General features: G+C 36.8%; 2 protein-coding genes across 2 annotated transcripts; one reads left to right on the top strand and one right to left on the bottom strand.

The window, feature by feature from the left end:
* Positions 1-1,422: 1,422 nt before the first annotated feature.
* On the bottom strand, positions 1,423-11,919 carry ube2na (ubiquitin-conjugating enzyme E2Na). Its single transcript, XM_067420325.1, has 4 exons — positions 11,765-11,919; positions 5,829-6,075; positions 4,679-4,819; positions 1,423-2,619 (listed from the first exon to the last, which is right to left on the bottom strand). The coding sequence occupies exons 1-4, from the start codon at positions 11,792-11,794 to the stop codon at positions 2,573-2,575; spliced, it is 465 nt and encodes a 154-aa protein (XP_067276426.1). The 5' UTR covers positions 11,795-11,919; the 3' UTR covers positions 1,423-2,572.
* Positions 11,920-13,064: 1,145 nt separating this feature from the next.
* Positions 13,065-18,377, top strand: c1qtnf13 (C1q and TNF related 13). The gene is made up of 2 exons (XM_067419737.1): positions 13,065-13,204; positions 17,143-18,377. The coding sequence occupies exons 1-2, from the start codon at positions 13,177-13,179 to the stop codon at positions 18,219-18,221; spliced, it is 1,107 nt and encodes a 368-aa protein (XP_067275838.1). The 5' UTR covers positions 13,065-13,176; the 3' UTR covers positions 18,222-18,377.
* Positions 18,378-19,467: the final 1,090 nt, after the last annotated feature.

The following is a 19,467-nucleotide window of genomic DNA, read 5'->3' as shown; positions in this document are numbered from 1 at the left end:
ACGAACAATAGTACCCCATTTAAATGCAGATGCATATATAGAGAGAGCTATTATTATTATTTATTTGTTTATTTATTTTTTGCAATTTTTGCTTTGTACGGCAACATTTTGGTTGGCACCACCAAATCTCACTCTAAGTTTTTTTGAAAAGTTGGCAGCTCTGTAGCCTACTGGAATAGTTTAAAGTTAAAGTTAGTTCACCCCGAAAATGAAAATTCTGTCATTAACGGCTCACCTCATGTCATTATAAACCCACAAGACGGAACACAAATGAAGATATTTTTGATGAAATCCGAGAGCTTTCTGACCCCTCCATAGACAGCTTTTTAATTAACACGTTCAATGTCCAGAAAGGTAGTAAAGACATCATTAAAATCGTCCATGTGACTACAGTGGTTCAACCTTAATTTTAAGAAGCAACGAGAATATTGTTGTGCGCAAAAAACAGCCAAAAATAACGACTTTATTCAACAGTTTCTCGTCTGTGTCAATTTCATACGTTTCTAGTCAGAATGCTGGCTCACCATTGGCTATTTTAGCTATGTTTTAAATAGGCTACCTTTCTGGCCCTTGAAAGTGTTAATTAAATTACTGTCTGAAGAGGGCACATAAGTTCTCGGATTTGATCAAAAATATCTTCGAAATATCGGAGTAATTAATAACAGAATTTTCATTTTTGTGTGTACTAGCAAAAAGCAAATGAATTATTTTAAGTCGATTTTGAAGACAATATTAGCATAACAGACTGGTGACCCAGTAATAATGTTCTTGTTCACTGACTCATTGAACCACAAACATGTTTGACTTGATAAACCAAGAATGAATCAAAAATTTGACTGATGGGCGAAAAGAACGTTACTTTAATCATTGAAATGATACATATATACAGGAAACGTTTACGTGGTTACCTAAGTTTCAACAAGGAACTTTTTATTAAAACATGCAACTTTTCAGCCAACAGATGTGATTTAGCTGTATTTTTTCATTAACAACTTAATATTAATGTTACAATCCTCGTGGTGTCAGTCAGCTTGTTTCTTTGAAGGCAGTTTAAAAAAAATGATTCACTGGAAAGAATCGATTCACAGAAATGAGTCAGACATCGCTTCACTAAAGGAACAAAATAACACTTCTGTGAAAATGTACGGCAAATGCACTTAAACGTTTAATCCTTAATTATTAACATTCATGATGATGAATAGCCATTTTCAGAACTTATATAGATGCTTTAAAGATGTGTTTGGTGGAATTCCTTCATATGAAATAAATCTGTAATTGATCAGTTATTTTGGAGTAATAATAAAGTTTACGCTGTGAATATTTTCTTATTAAAGCCTACTGAAAGGTAGGAGAACAGAATAAGAAAAACAAATGAGCAGTTAACCTGCTTGTCATTGAAATGTTATAAAACCACCACATAAATATTTCTTATTAATCAACAGATTTTATTTACAGAAAGAACAGAAATATGTGTGTGGACTGTTGTCATCACATTTTATAAAGCAGGATCTTTTTTTTCCCCCTTTCTATAGAAAGCAGGAATTTACAAACAGATTTGATGTTGACATTTTAACCAAAGACCAATCGAGGGAATTGAGACAAAGCTTTATTGATCTTTATTGACATTCCCACCCCTCACCCCTGTACTAAAATCTCACTATTCATCATTCGTCTCCAGCCCCCTGCAACCTTGGCGTTTCAAATAAATGCTGAAGGGAAGAAACAGACAAATGAATCTCAATGCACTGGACTGTGATGGACACAAGAAGAAAAAAAAAAAGAAGCACGCAATGGAGTTTCAAGAGTGCAATTAGTACAACAATGGCAAGATAGATAAAACAAAACACTAAAAACCGGATACGATAACTGACTTGTTATACTAAAGAAATATTACGCAAAATCTCCCTTCTCTCTAGCTCTACCTTACCCATAGTCCAAAACAAAGTCTACATTAGGGTTTACCTCTTTAACAGTTTCTGTGATGGCAGAAAGACTTTCCAGTTGAACCATTTCCTAGGTGAAATTACTGTTTGCATGTGGTTTCAATCTCTTTTCCATTTTAAAGAACCTATACTTTTTTGCTAAGATTTCTAAGAGGGTAGGTCTGACAAATTGTGTTCTAACCTGGCTAGTCTGCTGCTCCTCATTAACAAAGAACAATGAGAAGAAAAAAGGTTAAAAGAAATATAAAAAGTTATCCCCCCCCCAAAAAAAACGCAATGGGACAGACAAAATGACAGTCAGTTTTAATGCACGCTTCATAGCAGAAGTCTGTGGCTGTACCTCCCCAACCACTGTAAAAGAAAGCCTTATGAGTAGATCATCTGCCCATGCATCAGAACAGCAGTGAATCAGGACAAAGACGTGTTTTTTGTACTAATGTGCATTTAAATCACAAATTGTCTGCAGTTTTCTTTTTACTTTTGTTAATATATTCTTTTCAGTTTATCATAATTTTTTTGTTTCCTAAGACTGTGTCCTTTACATGAAAATGAATAGGTCTTGGCAGAACATGGAGTTGTTCACTCTTGACTTCCATTTTTTTTTTCTCTTTTTGTGCCCCCATACATGTCTAGACTTCAATATTGTTTCCGGCATAAAGCCTGGTCCATGTTCGGGCTGAAAAACACAAACAAATACAGAGTTAATACACCCCCAAATGCTTTCTCACACTCTATTTAGATAAATTACTTGTCATCTTCAGCACAAAGCTGACTTCAACTCCAGTTGTGTGAATAAAAAGTCCTTTGTGACACGGATTATCAATAGCTGCTTTTCCACTGTCAGTCCAGTGAGAGCCTGGGCTAACACATGCTAGACAGGGCCAATAATCTTGGACCTTAAGGCTAAAATCAGCTCAGGCCAGTAGCCCCGCAGTGTTAATCCAAACCTGGCTTTAACATGCTTCCAGTGTTTCCCACACATAGGCTAATTTGTGGCAGTCCGCCACAGAATCAACACCAGCCGCCACATATTGCTTCATCATTCTTTTTACGCCATTTAAAAAACGCACATTCGTTCATCTGCATTTCCTTAGCTCTCCCTCCACCTTGTGCGTCGGGTGCTCGTAAGTCTCAGCGTTGCCAACTCTCACACATTTGTCATGAGACACGTTTTGACGTCTTTTACGTTTTAACGTCTCACTCTGGCCAAGAAAATCCATTTTTTTTTTTATATGAAAAAGTATTTTACTTTACATTAAAAATAATGTTTTAATACGAAATTCAAACAACAAATAGCGTTCTGGCGCATTTAGTGTGGCATAACAGTTCAAACCAGAGCCATTGAATAACAGTTCCGACATGCGTTCATCTCGCGGCAGCTAGCATGGTCAATAGTTTCTAAACAAACCAGCGGTGTGTCAATACATTTGAGTAGACATTAGCTTCACTATACCGGTATTTGCAGCAATTTTTCGAAAACAGTACAGCATAGTGTGCATTAATTATTATATCAACCGCATTTACAGTGTCATTTTAAAATGGAGAGGGATAGAGATGCAACATTGTAATGTTATGCCCTTGTATTTAGCCCTGAGATATTCCTTGCTATCAGTCAAATGTGACCATACACATTAATTATTTTTTTAGTTAAATAAATGTTGTTAAATAAATATATTTTAGTTTAGTAATATTTATTGAATATTTTGAGGAGATCGTTTGGTACTAAATACTATGTGCAATAATTATGGTCCATTAATGACCACTTCAAATTATTTTTTTTCTAATATTTATATTATTTATATTACAATTAGTGTAACAATAAAGGTTAAAATAGAGAATTACAAAGCAAAGAGGCAAATTAGAGTCATTTTGTGGCCGGAAAAATAATCATTTTCATTTGTAATGCCATTATCCACAAAATGCCTGTATGGCTCTTTAATAAATAATAGTCAAGTTGCTTAAAGTATTGCAGATCATAACTGCTTACTTATTTGTAGGTTTTACATTTGAATACGTTGAATATGTTAGACATGGTCAAATACTAGATTTCTTTAAATGCAAAATTGTAAAATGTTAATAACAGAGTGTAATGTATGATTCATTTGGTCTAAGTTCAAGTCCAGTATCAACAAAGGTACATGGGAGGGAGAGACAGATAACACCTGAAACCAAATAAATGCATAACTATACAATCAAAGTTCTTCAAGCTGTCTGGTATATATAATCATATGCGTGTTTATTATCCCAATGGTTAGCTTAAGTAGTCTTTAGCATCGCATATAAATATATTTTTGCCTCATATGGTGATCAATCAGACGTTATTTCAAACACTCGCTGGTATCTGAAAGGGAGTTTGACCTGAACAGCCTGATGTGAAAACATGGAAAATGAGTAGCAGTGTTGACCCTCCTGACTCCGCCTTTGTTCATGACCACTCCTCAGGCCCCACTTGGACCAAGGTATTCAGTGGGCCAAAAACCCCTAGCTGTTGGCCCAGAGGAAGCCTTGATTAGGCCCGATCAAGCTCCAGAAACAGTGGAATCGTCACTGGCCCTGGCACGCACTAGCACGCTCGTTTTTTGTACCCAAAGTGGAAACATGGCTAATGAAGTAGTCCCACTAGCCTCTTAAAGCTTATAGAACGCCCAAAAAACTAAGTAAACGAATTTAGCAAAAAAGACAAATATCTCTTCTTCCTTGAACTATCCTTTTAAATACATTTAACCAGCACCCACCTGTCTCTATGGCTTGAGCTTCGTTAGTCTTCCACTGCTCTGCGACGTCATTTGCTAGAGGATCGTCAGGGTTGGGTGCACTTAGTAATGCCTGGATTGATAGCAGCACTGTGCGGATCTGCAAGGCTGGAGACCACTTATCTGTGTGACATGCCATAGAGAAAGATCAACAAGATGAAGAGCATTAGGAGAAAAGTAGCTGTTAGCTTACATACGCGCCAAGTCCAGCCCTGTACAGTTGAGCAGAGGGACCATTCTCTATGAGGTCAAAAGTGTAATCTGAGATCCACTGTCTTCCTAGAGATTAAACGATTAAACCTTTCACAGTATGTACATGTCAGTTAAGGGAGCTATAAAATGTAATAGACTCAAACTGCCATTGCTCTGAGGTCAAAAATAAAATGATTCTCTTCCAGAAATCATTAATTCATTTCTCTCCCATACACTCGGAACATTTCTCTAGGAACAAGATCCTTATTTCCCTCATTTTAATAGTACATGTTAATATAGTACATTTTATCACCTACTTCCCCCAAAAGTGGAAGATAAAAAGACATAATTTAACAGTTTTACAGTCCAAAATTTCAACAGTACAGATTTAGAAAATATTTTGAAAAATATTGTTAAATATGATGCTGATTCGCTTCTCTAATTTTCTATGCTCTCTATATGGCCATCAGATACAAACATAAACAATCATACAAACAAGACAATTCATTTAATATTGATATTGTAAAATCTAGCATTCACACTGATCAGTGAATGATTTGAGAATAAATTACTCCAGTCTTCAGTGTCACAAGATCCTTCAGAGATTATAATATGCTGATTTGGTGTGGGGAAAAAAAAAATTATTTGAAAGAAAAATAATATTACTATCACTTTTGGTCAATGTAATGCATCCTTGCTGAATAAAAATGAATCAGTCTGTGAGATATTGGGAAAAGGCCCTTCAGAATGAATAAATGATAAATGGAAAATCTAGTTAATATCTCTGAATCTGATTAAACTCAAAGTGAAAAATGCTATTTTAAAAACTAATGACAACAGAATTAAAGCATTAAACTTAAGACATTCATGTTTAGGTCATGATGAGTAAAATCAGTATGATCTAAAAAATGTTAGAAGATGGAATAAACTGGTCTCTCACCTTTCAAAATATCTAGACATATTCTTCCCAGTTTGTCTACATTAGGGTGATATATTTTGGTCATGAAGCGTACTTTCGGAGCTGCCATGGGATATTCTTCAGGAAGAAAGAGTTCAAGTTTAAAAGTACCCCCCTCGAAGGGGGAGTCTTGAGGTCCGGCGATGACCACGTGGAAGTAGCGAGCATTCCCCTCATCTGGCTCTGCCTTTATACCTGGCACTGGCTCTGCCAACAAACGCTGTGTTTCCTACACACATGCATGGAAATAGGATCAATTAGGCTGGAACATAAGGCATCTTTATAAACGCAGTTAATTAGCAATTAGCCAAAGGACTGAGATGGACGAGTACACTGGAGTAAACAAAACAGTAGAAAGAGCCAACATATAATGCACACCGTGACAACAGATTTTGGTTATTGAAACTGTACAACTTCACCTTGTAACCTTGCACAATGGCCAGGTAACCAAAACGTAACTGGCTGTCCTGCATCAACACATTTCAATGGCAAACAAACCTGTACAGCAAGGTGATAGATAGATGGACTGACGGGTCATGAATAATTTTTGGTGTTGGATTTTTGTTAATTAAATATACAAAAAAAAAAAAAATTTCATTTGTAATGCCATTATCCACAAAGTGCCTATATGGCTCTTAAATAAATAATAGTAAAGTTGCTTAAAGTAAAGTATTGCAGATCATAACTGCTTACTTATTTGTAGGCTTTACATTTGAATACATGTTAGAAATGCTAAAATACTAGATTTCTTTAAATGTGAAATTTTAAAACATTAATAACACACAGAAAGATACTTCTGTCTTTCTGTCTATCTATCTATACTTCTGTCTGTCTGTCTATATTTCTCTCTATCTGTCCATCTAAATCTATGAGATATACCTTATAAACTTTCCGATTTACCAATTGCTGCTTCAATGTTTAAAGTTGCTCTTCATAATTTTAAATATTTAGGAGTAATAATTACATGTAAGTGCCTAGATCTTTTTAAGGTTTGTTGGTCACCTCTTACACTCTCTTTGGCCATACACGTTAATTCAGTAAAGATGAACGTGTTACCTAGATTTTTGTATTTATTTAAATGGGTTGCAATTTTCATACCCAAATCCATAAAAAAAAAAAAAAATGTGTATCATGAACAATAGATAAGTTTGAAGTAAATTCTAACCATATCATTATTACATGTTGTATATTTTATTGTTATTTTAAGTTTTAAACGTGTATATAGGTCTAATAGAAGAATTCTGGTTCTTAAAACTTATTCTAATAGTATGAATTCTGACTATGCCGTTTCCCACCAGTCACTATTGTGATCGAGTATAAAACCTAATATATTTCACTAACTTAACCAACATAAAACCAAAGAAGGCATAAAGTTTGTGCGTTAGGGAGGTCTAAGGAGTAAATAGCATGTACTCAAACTGCAAGAAAAAATTTGGGATTAAACAGGTTAAATTATTTTTATTTTTTACCAAAAAATACAATTTTATATATATATATATATATATATATATATATATATATATATATATATATATATATATATATATATATATATATATATATATATATATATATACATATATATACAAACTATGTGCGTGCCTATTATAGTTTCCAATGTAAGAGCTATAATATTTACAGATAATACAGTATCCTTAACCTTCAGTAGGGCAGAGAATGATCTGACTTACATCCCCACAAACGTTACTGGTTAGGCAATATAAATGTTTTCAGTAAACACTCTCTTTGCACCATATTAGAAAAGACAGTATCTCGCTATTTCAATATTTATTCCACGATCAGTCTTTGTAGCTGCACTGCTCAATAACATTTAGCATGGGGTTATACCCCATGAACTAATGTTCCAGAAACATTTCCATCTAACACCAAGAATAAAAGGGTTAAACTGACATCCATTACAATCCAATCAAGACAGGCACTTTGTATTCAGTAAGAGAGAGAAACAGGGCTAACCCTTACAGTCCTTTGGAAACACACACCCATATGACTAATGAGAATCTGATATCACCTGTGGAATGCTTGAGTCTGGAGACAATGTTCATCTGAGAACTGCTGTACTATTCTCCACTCTACACCTTATAGATTGCCTACTTGGTAGGGCTGGGACAACGCGTCGACGTCATCGATGACGTCGACGCAAAAAATACGTCGACGCAAAATATGCGCGTCGATTCGTCAGACTCAAAATAAAGATGGTGGCGCCGGAGAGTAGTAGCAACCATGGATGTACATAATAAAGTATATTATGTAATTAAGTATATTATTTATTATGTATATCTATGGTAGCAACACGAGTGGCTCCTCAGACTTTCAGAAGTGCAAGGCTTGCGGGTTGGCCACAGTCTATGGGGTTGGCGCGCGGTGCGCACGGAGCATCACAGGCATGCGCGCACGCGTTTTGTTGTCACGGCTACATAAACAAATTTCTGCACACAGGAAGACAGATGTTTTGGTAATATTTGATGTATTTTAATCACAAAAACAAACGTGTGCATCAAGTGAAAGCATCGGACACATTGGCTACGTTACCTACATAATAAGCTGTTTTAAATTTAAAATGTTCAAAGTCTAATCGCGCTGATGTGACCGAGGGTATCCATCCTCTAAGTGAGCAGTTTCATCCCAGGACTATTCCGGTTTTAAACGGAATATTGGCGCCCATAATGCACTCTACATGTAACTTTTTTCACTGTCATGCCGCGGATGCGCGTGGCGTTTCTGTTGCGGATCAGCCACGGGGCTGCGTGGCGTTTTCTCTGCCTTTGCACACTAGAAGGGTGTCTGACGCGGCGCTGCTGCTGCTATTGATGCGGAGGGAAGCCCTATTCCTAATGTTAAACATAAATAGCCTACTGATACAGCAAAGAAAACGTCGGGAGTAGCCACATATCTATGGTATTGACGGCAAAATAGGCTACATAATATTTCGTTCTGTATTGACAGTTGCAATCTTTCAAAATCGACAATTGACGTTTTTTATTATTACAATTAGGCCTATATCTGCATTTATGTAAACCTACAGACTTTCAAACATGAAAATGTAATTTAATAATATGTATTCGTGTCAAAATGATATATAAACATCTTTTCCTATTCTATTTTGCCTGGAGACGCTCCCAACACACGTGAAAAATAGGCGCTCTTCTATTTCTAGCATGCACGCGTTTCCGCGCGTCACAGTCAGTGTGCAAACTCCAACCTGTTAACATGTGAGCCGAAACAAAAACGGACACGCCACGCAGCCGAGACGCTCACGCTTGCAGTGTGTCCCCGGATTTGATTAACCAACTTGTTGATATTTAATCGATGGGCATAGCCTAGGCTGAGTTGCATACATAGAGGTTAATACTTATTTATTTGTGTGTGTGTGTGTGTGTGTGTGTGTGTGTGTGTGGCCTACTTTATGTTTTCAAGGTTTTATTGAATGCATTGCTCTTGTATAGTCTTTTACTTTGGAATTTTAAGAGCAATAAATATATATTGCAATGTTAAGGAATTCGTTTTTTCATTCAGATAATTAAATCAACATGTATAAATTGCTATTAGGCAATTAATGGGTAGATAATCGGTAACCGAATCGAATCGTAACCGAATCGGACAGGAAAAATTAATCGTTAGATTAATCGATGCATCGAAAAAATAATCGCTAGATTAATCGTTTAAAAAATAATCGTTTATCCCAGCCCTACTACTTGGCATATGATAACTGATACCAAAAAGTGGATCTAACAATCTCGGTGTTATAAACCTATTCCCAAAAGCTACCACACCTGTTCTGCAACCTGAAAAAATGAGGGTTCTTTGGCCATATGATAATGAGCCTGTAAAACAAGACTCTTCAAAAAGAATCTTCCATTTCCAGTATTTCAACTGGACAAATCTAGCATTATATATATATATATATATATATATATATATATATATATATATATATATATATATATATATATATATATATATATCCCAAAATTATAAAAGCTGTCATGTACAATTAAAAATCAATCCACCAATTTAGAAAGATTTTATGTAATCTGAATCAACCATTCAGCAACCATTATCCCAGTTTTCAGTGTCACATAATCCTGCATTCATTCTAATATGCTGCCTTTTCTGCTCAAGAAACATTTCTTATTATCAATACAAGGAATCTTTGATTAATAATTGAAATACAAATATTTAGTAATAGTATAACTCTTCAGTCAATTTCAATTCATTTAATGTATCATTGCTGAAAAAACAGTACTTTTTTGTGTGTATAACCACAACACTATAGCACAACCATGTAAGGAATCATTTATATGCGCATAATAACCAATGAATCCCTGATCAAATGATCAGAACCTTAATGTGACGATCTAGAGAGGTTTATGGTGTAATAATGATTCTCTAACTGTATATTATCATATTCATTACATGATTATGTTACTTGATTATATTAACCTAGCATATACATTGTGCTCAGAATGAAATTCCTTACATGTTTCAGATATCCCACAGACAAAACCATGCAGAGAAAACACAGACAAGAGGGGCTCCCTGCCATGCTCTCGTGCTTGGGGCACAGGCCATAAAGAATGCATTCCCATCCCTCCCACTCACATCAGTCAGTTCATTTCACACACAAACCTACTGCAACAATTTGAAAAATTGTTTCAATGTCTTATTTCGGAGGAAGTATGTGTTTGTAGGTCAAAACATCCTGGAAATGCACGACTTATACGAATCATATGCTGGACAACATAAAGCAAGACCGCTTACTGATAATATACACAAAAGATGCAACAGCAAATTGGTATGCCAGTATCCCATATATTTTACCTAGATAAAATGCGGGAACATATGCATGACTCAGTTGTGATTTTATCAGGAGGAAGCAGCATGTGTCATTTCACTAGCCATAAGGCTGTTCACATGCAAATTATTTACTTTTTATAAAATTGTCATTATTTTCTAATAATCCTGTGTTCAAAAAAGGAATGACGTTTTCTGTGGAACACAAATGGAGCATTTTTCCATACAATGAAAGTGTAAGGAGACTTTCGTTCTTTTTTTTTACATATCCTTCTATGTTCTAGACTGACATCTTTTGTTTTTGACGACACAATTTAATAAACGATGACGATGCTAATATGAATTTTGGATGAAATTCGCTTTAATTCAACGTTACATTTTTCTGTGAAGATAAACAACAGTTCTCATTTAGGATGTACTGTAAATTAAATTATGTCTTTCCTAATTACTTCATGTTGTGTTGTATTTGACATTTCTTCTGTCTGGGGCCTGCAGTCGTTAGCTCATTTAGCAGAAGCACTGCAACAGCTTCCCTAGCCAACAGGAAGCGAGCGAGACGAATTATTTTGCTAATGCTATTCTTTCACTAAATCACCAGATAGCCGTCCTGCACGCAGTAAAACAGATATACATATATAATATATATGTTAAATCGCTGTTAAAATAATTGTGCTAGCTTAAATTGATTATATTACCAAGTTTTTACGCCTAGCTAGCCATCTCTGGAGCGGTTAGCTCGCGAGCTCACACACAACAGCTCGAGCTTAAGCAATGAATGACGCCAAGCGAGCCACTCTCATTACACTTCAGTTAGTATGGGAACGTTTGTCATTTCTTCATGCTTTTGATTCTGAGCCCCAAACAATAATGAATAAGACACAGGCCCTCCGCCATCTTTCACAGCGGTGGATGTATTTTTAACCCACCCATATTCGGGATACAAGCAAATGTCCCGAAACGGAAGTGGCTAACAAATACAGTGCCAAACGCTAAACCAGCTGTCGCTTCTCTTTGGCTGACAATTTAAATGATATTTGAGGATTTCTTGGTGTTATGATTACAAAAGAAAGACTAAAAATGTGCAGTGTGTCTCACTTCACGATTACCTTAATGATCCTGCGGGGCAACCCTGCCATCTTGTCTTGAATGCGGATTTTAGCTTTGACTCTCGATGCTTCTTACTTCGTTTGCATTGACGTTGGAGACGCAGTGCACACACGCCTTCCGGCGCGTTGCGTCCAGACGCACGCGGTAACGTGCGCATTTGATGATGATGACGACGATGAAATCGAAGTTGTAGTTTTGTATTGGAAAAGCGCATTTTATGCACTAGAAAAATAACCCATACAAAAGGAAAATATAATTACCAGTATATTACTTGAAATATATAATATATTGTAAATACATGGAGTAATATATTGATGTTATTATACAATGATATATTCCTGTAATATATTGCAAAATATACAAATGATTGCCGCTTTCAATATATTGCAATATATTGGAGAATATAAATATTAAATCCCATATACGTGAATATATTGCCTAATGTATTGGGCCTAGATGATATTTTCCAAAATAGGCTACTGCAATATATTTTTGTTTCGTAAGGGAAACCATCACGGTATTTACTCACTATTATTTAGGAAAGATTACTCATAAAAACAACAACAACAAAACACTACGCGTATGGTAATTGTATATTGTGCTCAGAATAATATTGTTTCAATAATTAGAATAAATAAATAAAAAATAATGGAAATGCTGCTTTCATCGATCAAAACGCGATATCCTATAATTGTTTTAACGGAATAATCAATAACAAATGAATTGCGCATTTTTATCTCACAATTCTGACATTTGGCTATGACGTTTTTTCGGAATTGGAGTTTATAACTCGCGAGTTTGTCATTCTAAGGGGGAAATCAGACAAGAGATATAAACTTGCAATTCTGAGGGGGAAAAAATCTGAATAAATGGGATTTAAACTTGCAATTCTGAGGGGGAAAAAATCTGAATAATGGGATATAAACACAACCGAGGGAAAATGTCAGCATAATGGAATATAAGATAGCTTTTATAAATGTGCCAAAATTTTTTTAAAAAATAACATTGCTGGCATTGTTATATTTTAAAATGTGTGTCCGTGAAAGCTCCTTTAAGTTAAAAAGAAAGAAAAAAAGAAAAAACCTAGTCTGTGACTAGGTTTAGGCCTAAACCTTGTCTGTAAAACCAGGGTACGGCTTACAACTTGTATAAGTTGAAAAAAAAAAAGATTCAAATCATACAATATTTGATGCAGGATATTGAAAAAGTGTATGAAGCTCCTCCTCTCTCTTTCTCTGTTTCGCTCTCTCTCTCCCTCACTCTCTTTCCCCTAATACCTCTTTTATTTAAACATGGGAGGCACTGTGGGTTTTGGTAAGAGTAGATGCCACACAGTATTAACTTTTGGACCTCTTCACAGCGGTGTACAAACTGAAGCTTACAGGAGTTGAAGGAGTAGGCCATCACAGAAATGAAATTTCTTCAGATACTTAGCCCAGGTATGAACACTTTTCTTATTGTCTTTAATCAGTATGATTTATGCTCAGATATTGTGTTACAATATAGAGTAACTGTAGACAATAGAACTTTTCCTCTTTTATAGTATGTCATATTTCATTCATATTGATTAACAACATGTTTAATAACCCCTGTTTAATATTAGCAACTCCAATGAGGCATAAACTTAGCTAAAACTTTAAGATTGATAGGCCTATTATTGTTATAGTCCACATTTTACTATAGTAATACAAATGTAAGGATGAGAGTTAACTTAGACTCTAATATCTTACATGCTTTAAGTTGATACTTTATGACTGGTCCTAATCTTATGATAACTGCATGATTAATAAAGAAACCTATACGTTTATTATGTTAAGAGTGCATAAGGAACATATTAAAAAAGTTTGAAGGGACAATTTTGTAATTATTATTACTTTACACTTACAAACAGTAATAAAAGTAAAAAAAAAAAAAAATTAAGTGCAGAGGAACATCACATCCTAAACTTTTCCTGATTGTCAACCACAGTAAGTCAAAACTAGTGGAAATACTATAGCGACCCCTTGTTCATTAATTTGTCCTTAATGTGTCTTATTATGGTCTTTGCTGTGAACCTTATCTGTTACTAACTGACGGGGTCTTCACTTGACCATGAAGTCTCCCATGGATCTGCACCCATGACATGTTTCAATTCTCCCTCCCAAATATGCCTTTGTTCCAGCACATAAGAGCAGATGAACCAATGTCTAATCTATTGCCTTTTCCCGGTGCACACAGTGAACAGACAATGCCAGCTGAATTAGAGGGGCTACTGCTTCCACTAAGCACTTGATATGAATGACAGAATTCATTCTGACAGCGCTAAACCTAACTTCCTAGCATGGTTATATGGCATTTTAACCAGTTCATTACACATTTTCATATGCCAGAGGTGCAGTACTTTGAAGTTGTTTTTTCAAGAGATCAAGTTTTTTTTTTTTTAAAGTGAAAAAAGACTATAGATAAAAAAACTTTATTTAACCATTTGTTATTCCTTTTAGTTGTCACTCTTGTGAACCAAAGACAATAAGCATAACCTTTTAAAATGAAAGGAATATACTATATTTTGTTTTGATAATATTTATTCTATAATATTTTGTAGTTTGAGGGAATTTCATTATAGACAATATTTACCTCTGAAATCATGGTTTAGCGTTTTACGCCATAAAGTGCGTATCATATGCATGCGAAAAACAGCGTATCATATGCACGCAAAAATGAGTTTTGGCGTATACATTCCACGACATTGCACACTCTTACTATTCATACGGATTTATGTGTGATCGGGTTTATATCTACATAAATAATAATACAAATATCATAAAGTTATTCATATTTTTAAATCTACAATATTTTAGTATTTCTTTTCAATGAATACAGTTTTTAAGTTAAAAACAGAGCACAAGTTATTTAAAATCTAATGCACAGAAGGCAGATTGGTGCAATCTGATGGGAGAATGAAAGAAAACCATGTCATACTTTGGTGCAACCACTAGATGTCTATATATCCCTATATATAAATATACACCAATCAGACATAATGACCTAATATTGTGTTGGTCCCCTTTTTGCTGCCAAAACAGCCCTGAACCGTCGAGGCATGGACTCCAGGTGTACTGTGGTATCTGGCACCAAGATATTAGCAACAGATCCTTTAAGTCCTGTTAGTTGCGAGCTGGGGCCTCTATATATCGGAATTGTTTGTTCAGCACATCCCACAGATGCTCGATTGGATTGAGATCTGGGGAATTTGGAGGCCAAGTCAACACCTCAAACTCGTTGTGCTCCTCAAACCATTCCTGAACCATTTTTGCTTTGTGGCTGGGCGCATTATCCTACTGAAAGAGGTCACTGCCACCAGTGTATGGTCTGCAACAATGCTTAGGTAGCTGGTACATGTCAAAGAAACATTCACATGGATGGCAGGACCCAAGGTTTCCCAGCAGTACATTGCCCAAATCATCACATTACCTCCACCAGCTTACCTTCTTCCCATAGTGCATCCTGGTGCCATGAGTTCCCCTGGTAAGTGATGCACATACACACAACCATCCATGTGGTGTAAAATAAAATCAAACCAGGCCACCTTATTCCATTGCTCTGAGGTCCAGTTCTAATGCTGATATGCCCACTGTTGGTGCTTTCAATGGTGGACAGGGGTCAGCATGGGGCACCCTGACTGATCTGCGGCTATGCATACGCAACAAACTGCAATGCCCTGTGTATTTAGACACATTTTTATCAAAACCAGCATTACCTTCTTAAGCAATTTGAGCTACCGTAGCTTGTCTGTTTGATTGGACCACACGGACCATCCTTCGCTCCCCATGTGCATCATTGAGCCTTGGCTGCCCTGCCCATGAACCTGTCGCCATTTTACCACTGTTGGTAAAAAAAATTTTAACCTGAAAATTTTAACCTGTCTTGCCCATTTTTCCTGCTTCCAACACAACTTTGAGGACAAAATGTTCACTTCCTAACATGTGCAGTGATGAAGAGATAATCACTGTTATTCACTGCACCTGTCAGCGGTCTTAATGTTATGCAGATCTGTGTATATTGGGCTGGATATTCCCTATAGTTGCTTAAAAGGGCATTTTCAGACATTACACACTTTTATTAGATTTCCCCGCTGGATATACTTAGACAATATCTAAGACTACTTTATATGGGCTGATTTGTAGACAGTAAAAAAATGTGTGGCCACTTTTTAAAGCAGCACTTGGCAACTTTTGCTCTCGGGGTCCAGTTGGGAAATAATGTCCTCAACTACTGTCGTAAGCTCTGTCATCCTACATCAGGGGATGCCATCACGCGTGCATTTGTTGACATGACAACCCTGATAGCCCTGAACTAGTGATGCGCGGGTCGTCTCATAACCCACGGACCCCGTATGTCTATTTAATGGTCGCGGGTGCGCGGCGGGTTGTAAAAATATATACAGTGGGGCGGGGCGGGGCGGGCCGAATAACTTCATAAAAGCGTCCCCGCGGGTTGGTGCAGCACTAACAGGTACCCTGAACACTGCAGGAGTTCACATGCAGGTGTTCTTCTGGCGGCGCGTGCGAAATGTCTTCATCCCAGGTACAGTCATTGGCATATGTTTCAGCATGTCATATGAACATTATTTCATGGGTTTTATTTTTTTCAAACGCCAAATAATCACGATGCTCATGTTTACAAGCCAGCGTCATTATAGCAGTCTATTGTTTACCGTTTTACAGAATCTATATGATACTTCAGTTCAATGTTTGAGTGGTAGGTAATCACCATAACAACCATGACAGCATCGGTCGGGCACGCCTCCTTCAGCTCACGTCGATGAGCAAACGCTGGTCCAATGTTGATCCTCGTCCTGCCTTTAATCCCATCACTTTTTCGTTTCCTCTTATTACTTTCCTCCAACAAAACCTTTTCTTTCTTATTTGTCTCTGCTGCTTCGGACATGACTATATTATCTGACAAACAAAGTTGGGCTCGCACGTCTGAATTTAAGGAAGTGTGTGTGTTGGTGGAAGTGCCGTATATGCCGTAAAGCAGTCGAATTTTGTAGTTCTTTTTTTTTCTCGGGTTGCTACCCGAAACCCGAAGTTTAAATGTACGATTAAAAACGATACAGACCCCATCAGGCTATGGCAGACGTGTCATTCAACCTATTGTAAGTCGATGTATCACCACAAGAGTCTTGAAAATATATTATGAAGGTTGAAAAGTTACCTAGTGCTACTTTAAAGACAATTTAGTCTTTTCTAATCAGTTTCTCATGTTTTTTGTGTAGGCCTATTCATATAGATAGGAGCTGTTTTACAAAAATATTTTTGTACATTTTCATTAAACAGTGCCAAGAAGTGACATTGAAGATCTTTGATAATTATAATGTCTTTTTTTTTTACTGCAGCTGGCGTGACATTATGGAGACCAAGCAGTGGTGTTTCCTGTTTACTTGGGCTGGTCACATGTCTGGGCTGTGTAGTGTCCCTCAACATTACCCCAATGAGTTCAGGCCCGCGCTCTGCCTTTTCAGCCACACGTAGCAGCAGCGTGTTGGGTGGCACTCAGCGGGCAGTGACCTTTGACCGCCTTCTGGTCAACATCGGTGATGACTTCAACCCAGATACTGGCAGTTTCCGGTGCCGCCTGCCGGGTGCGTACTACTTCTCCTTCACAGTGGGAAAGTTTCCGAAGAAGTTGCTGTCTGTCATGCTGGTGAAGAATGGATTGGAGGTGCAGGCCATGGCGTACGACGGATACCGGAACCTAGGTCGCAAGGTGCAGAGCCAGAGTGTAATGGTCAGTCTAAAGCCCATGGATACGGTCCATTTGCTGCTTCAGGAGAATCCCGACTACGCCATCTACAGCAACGTTGGACCATACATCACATTTAGCGGTTATCTCATCTACCCTGACTCCACATCGTCTGTTGGATATCTCAATAACCACCTGTCTCCTCCAGGCCTCAATCTTCCAGGTTGTCCTCCCTCTATAGATGCCCATTATGATTGGAGAAGAACAACCAGGGAGGAACCACGTTCTGCGTTTTCAGTGGTAAGAACATCAGCAGCGCTGGGAGAAAGCAAAGGCCATCACGAAAGAGAAGCTCTCAAGTTTGACGTGGAATACGTTAACATAGGGGGCCACTTCAACAAAACATCTGGACGTTTTACCTGTCACTTCCCCGGTGCATACTACTTTGCGTTTACTGTGGGAAAACACCCTCGTCGGGCACTGTCGGTGAAGCTGATGACGGGCAGAGGAGAGGTGCGGGCCATGGTGTTCGACGAGGACCTTTCGCGGCGGAGAGAGATGCAGAGTCAGAGTCTTCTGTTGTCACTAAAAAGAGGAGACAGCGTCTGGCTGTACAGTCAGCAGGATGACGGATACGCCGTTTACAGCAACCAGGGACGTTACACAACCTTCTCTGGATTCCTGGTCTATCCTGATGCCGAATTCATGAACATAGACAGAACTTTCCCCTAAGAACCAATATTGGATAATTCATAGCTCATTGCTAAATCTGTTAATACTTGTGGTCCTCTAACATAGTGCTATTTTTATGTGCTTTTAGACATCACAAATTATAATGTAAATATTGTATCATTTTTGAGGTATAACATCAAAGATATGGTAACAACTTTCAGCATATGGTTAGCAGATTGTTAGTAAATGTACATTCATGGCATTCACATATATTTATGTTTGAATGTACATTAACTACTGATCTAAGCTTATATTTATTAACTTGTTATTGAAAGTTATTATAAAGATTACCTTTTTTGTAATTGTTTGGAAAGTCATGCTAGTTTAACTCTCATATTGTTAGTTTTGCTCTACATAGGCATAGGCATGCCGATTTTATTGTACCATTGTATTTACAGTTTTAACAAGCATTAGTTTAATAAATATTAGAAAGTGTCCAATATCTTTCAAATGGGAGCTTTGGATATAAACTAATCTAAATAAACGTAGATTTTTCCTCTTGTGTGTGTTCATGTATTTCTATCCCGGTAAGGACTTTCAACCTGTTTGCACATTGACTCAGACTAAATTAAGGTCTCCATGAGAAAACAATCTTATAAATCATACAGAATGAGTTTTTAAAAAAATGTTTTATTGTAAATGTAAAAATGACGAAAGTTTTCTGTGATGGGTAGGGTTAGTGTAAGGGGGATAGAATATACAGTGTGTACAGAAAAACCATTACATCTTTGAAGAGTCCCCACAAAGACCAGTGTACCAGACGTGTGTGTGTGTGTGTGTGTGTGTGTGTGTGTGTGTGTGTGTGTGTGTGTGTGTGTGTGTGTGTGTGTGTGTGTGTGTGTGTGTGTTTGTGTGTGTGGCCTACATTGTGAGGATCAATATTGGCAGTACAGGAAGTCTAATAACTTATACATTCATTTATAGATGTCAAATTTGCATTTAAATATTAACAATTACTTTCTATAATTAATACATAAATTAAAGTGCATCATTCATGTGCCACATCGATGGTGGCATAAAACTGTGCTCTATAACTGTTTCGTTTTTTAAAGGATTCATACTATAATGTATAACTGTGTATTTTTTTTGTAATTTATTGTAACCCATATAAAATGATAAAAGAACAACAACAAAACAATCTCACACTTTTCAACAGGTGGCACAAAAAGTGAAGCCAAGTTTACAAGTATGGAGACAAACTGAACTTCTATTCAGTAACACCCAGAGTCACAATGAGAGAATATAC

The sequence above is a fragment of the Pseudorasbora parva genome, chromosome 16 (assembly GCF_024679245.1).
Source record: "Pseudorasbora parva isolate DD20220531a chromosome 16, ASM2467924v1, whole genome shotgun sequence".
Classification (NCBI taxonomy): domain Eukaryota; kingdom Metazoa; phylum Chordata; class Actinopteri; order Cypriniformes; family Gobionidae; genus Pseudorasbora; species Pseudorasbora parva.
Note: the sequence above shows the minus strand (reverse complement) of the source record. Positions and strands in the feature narration are given on the sequence as shown.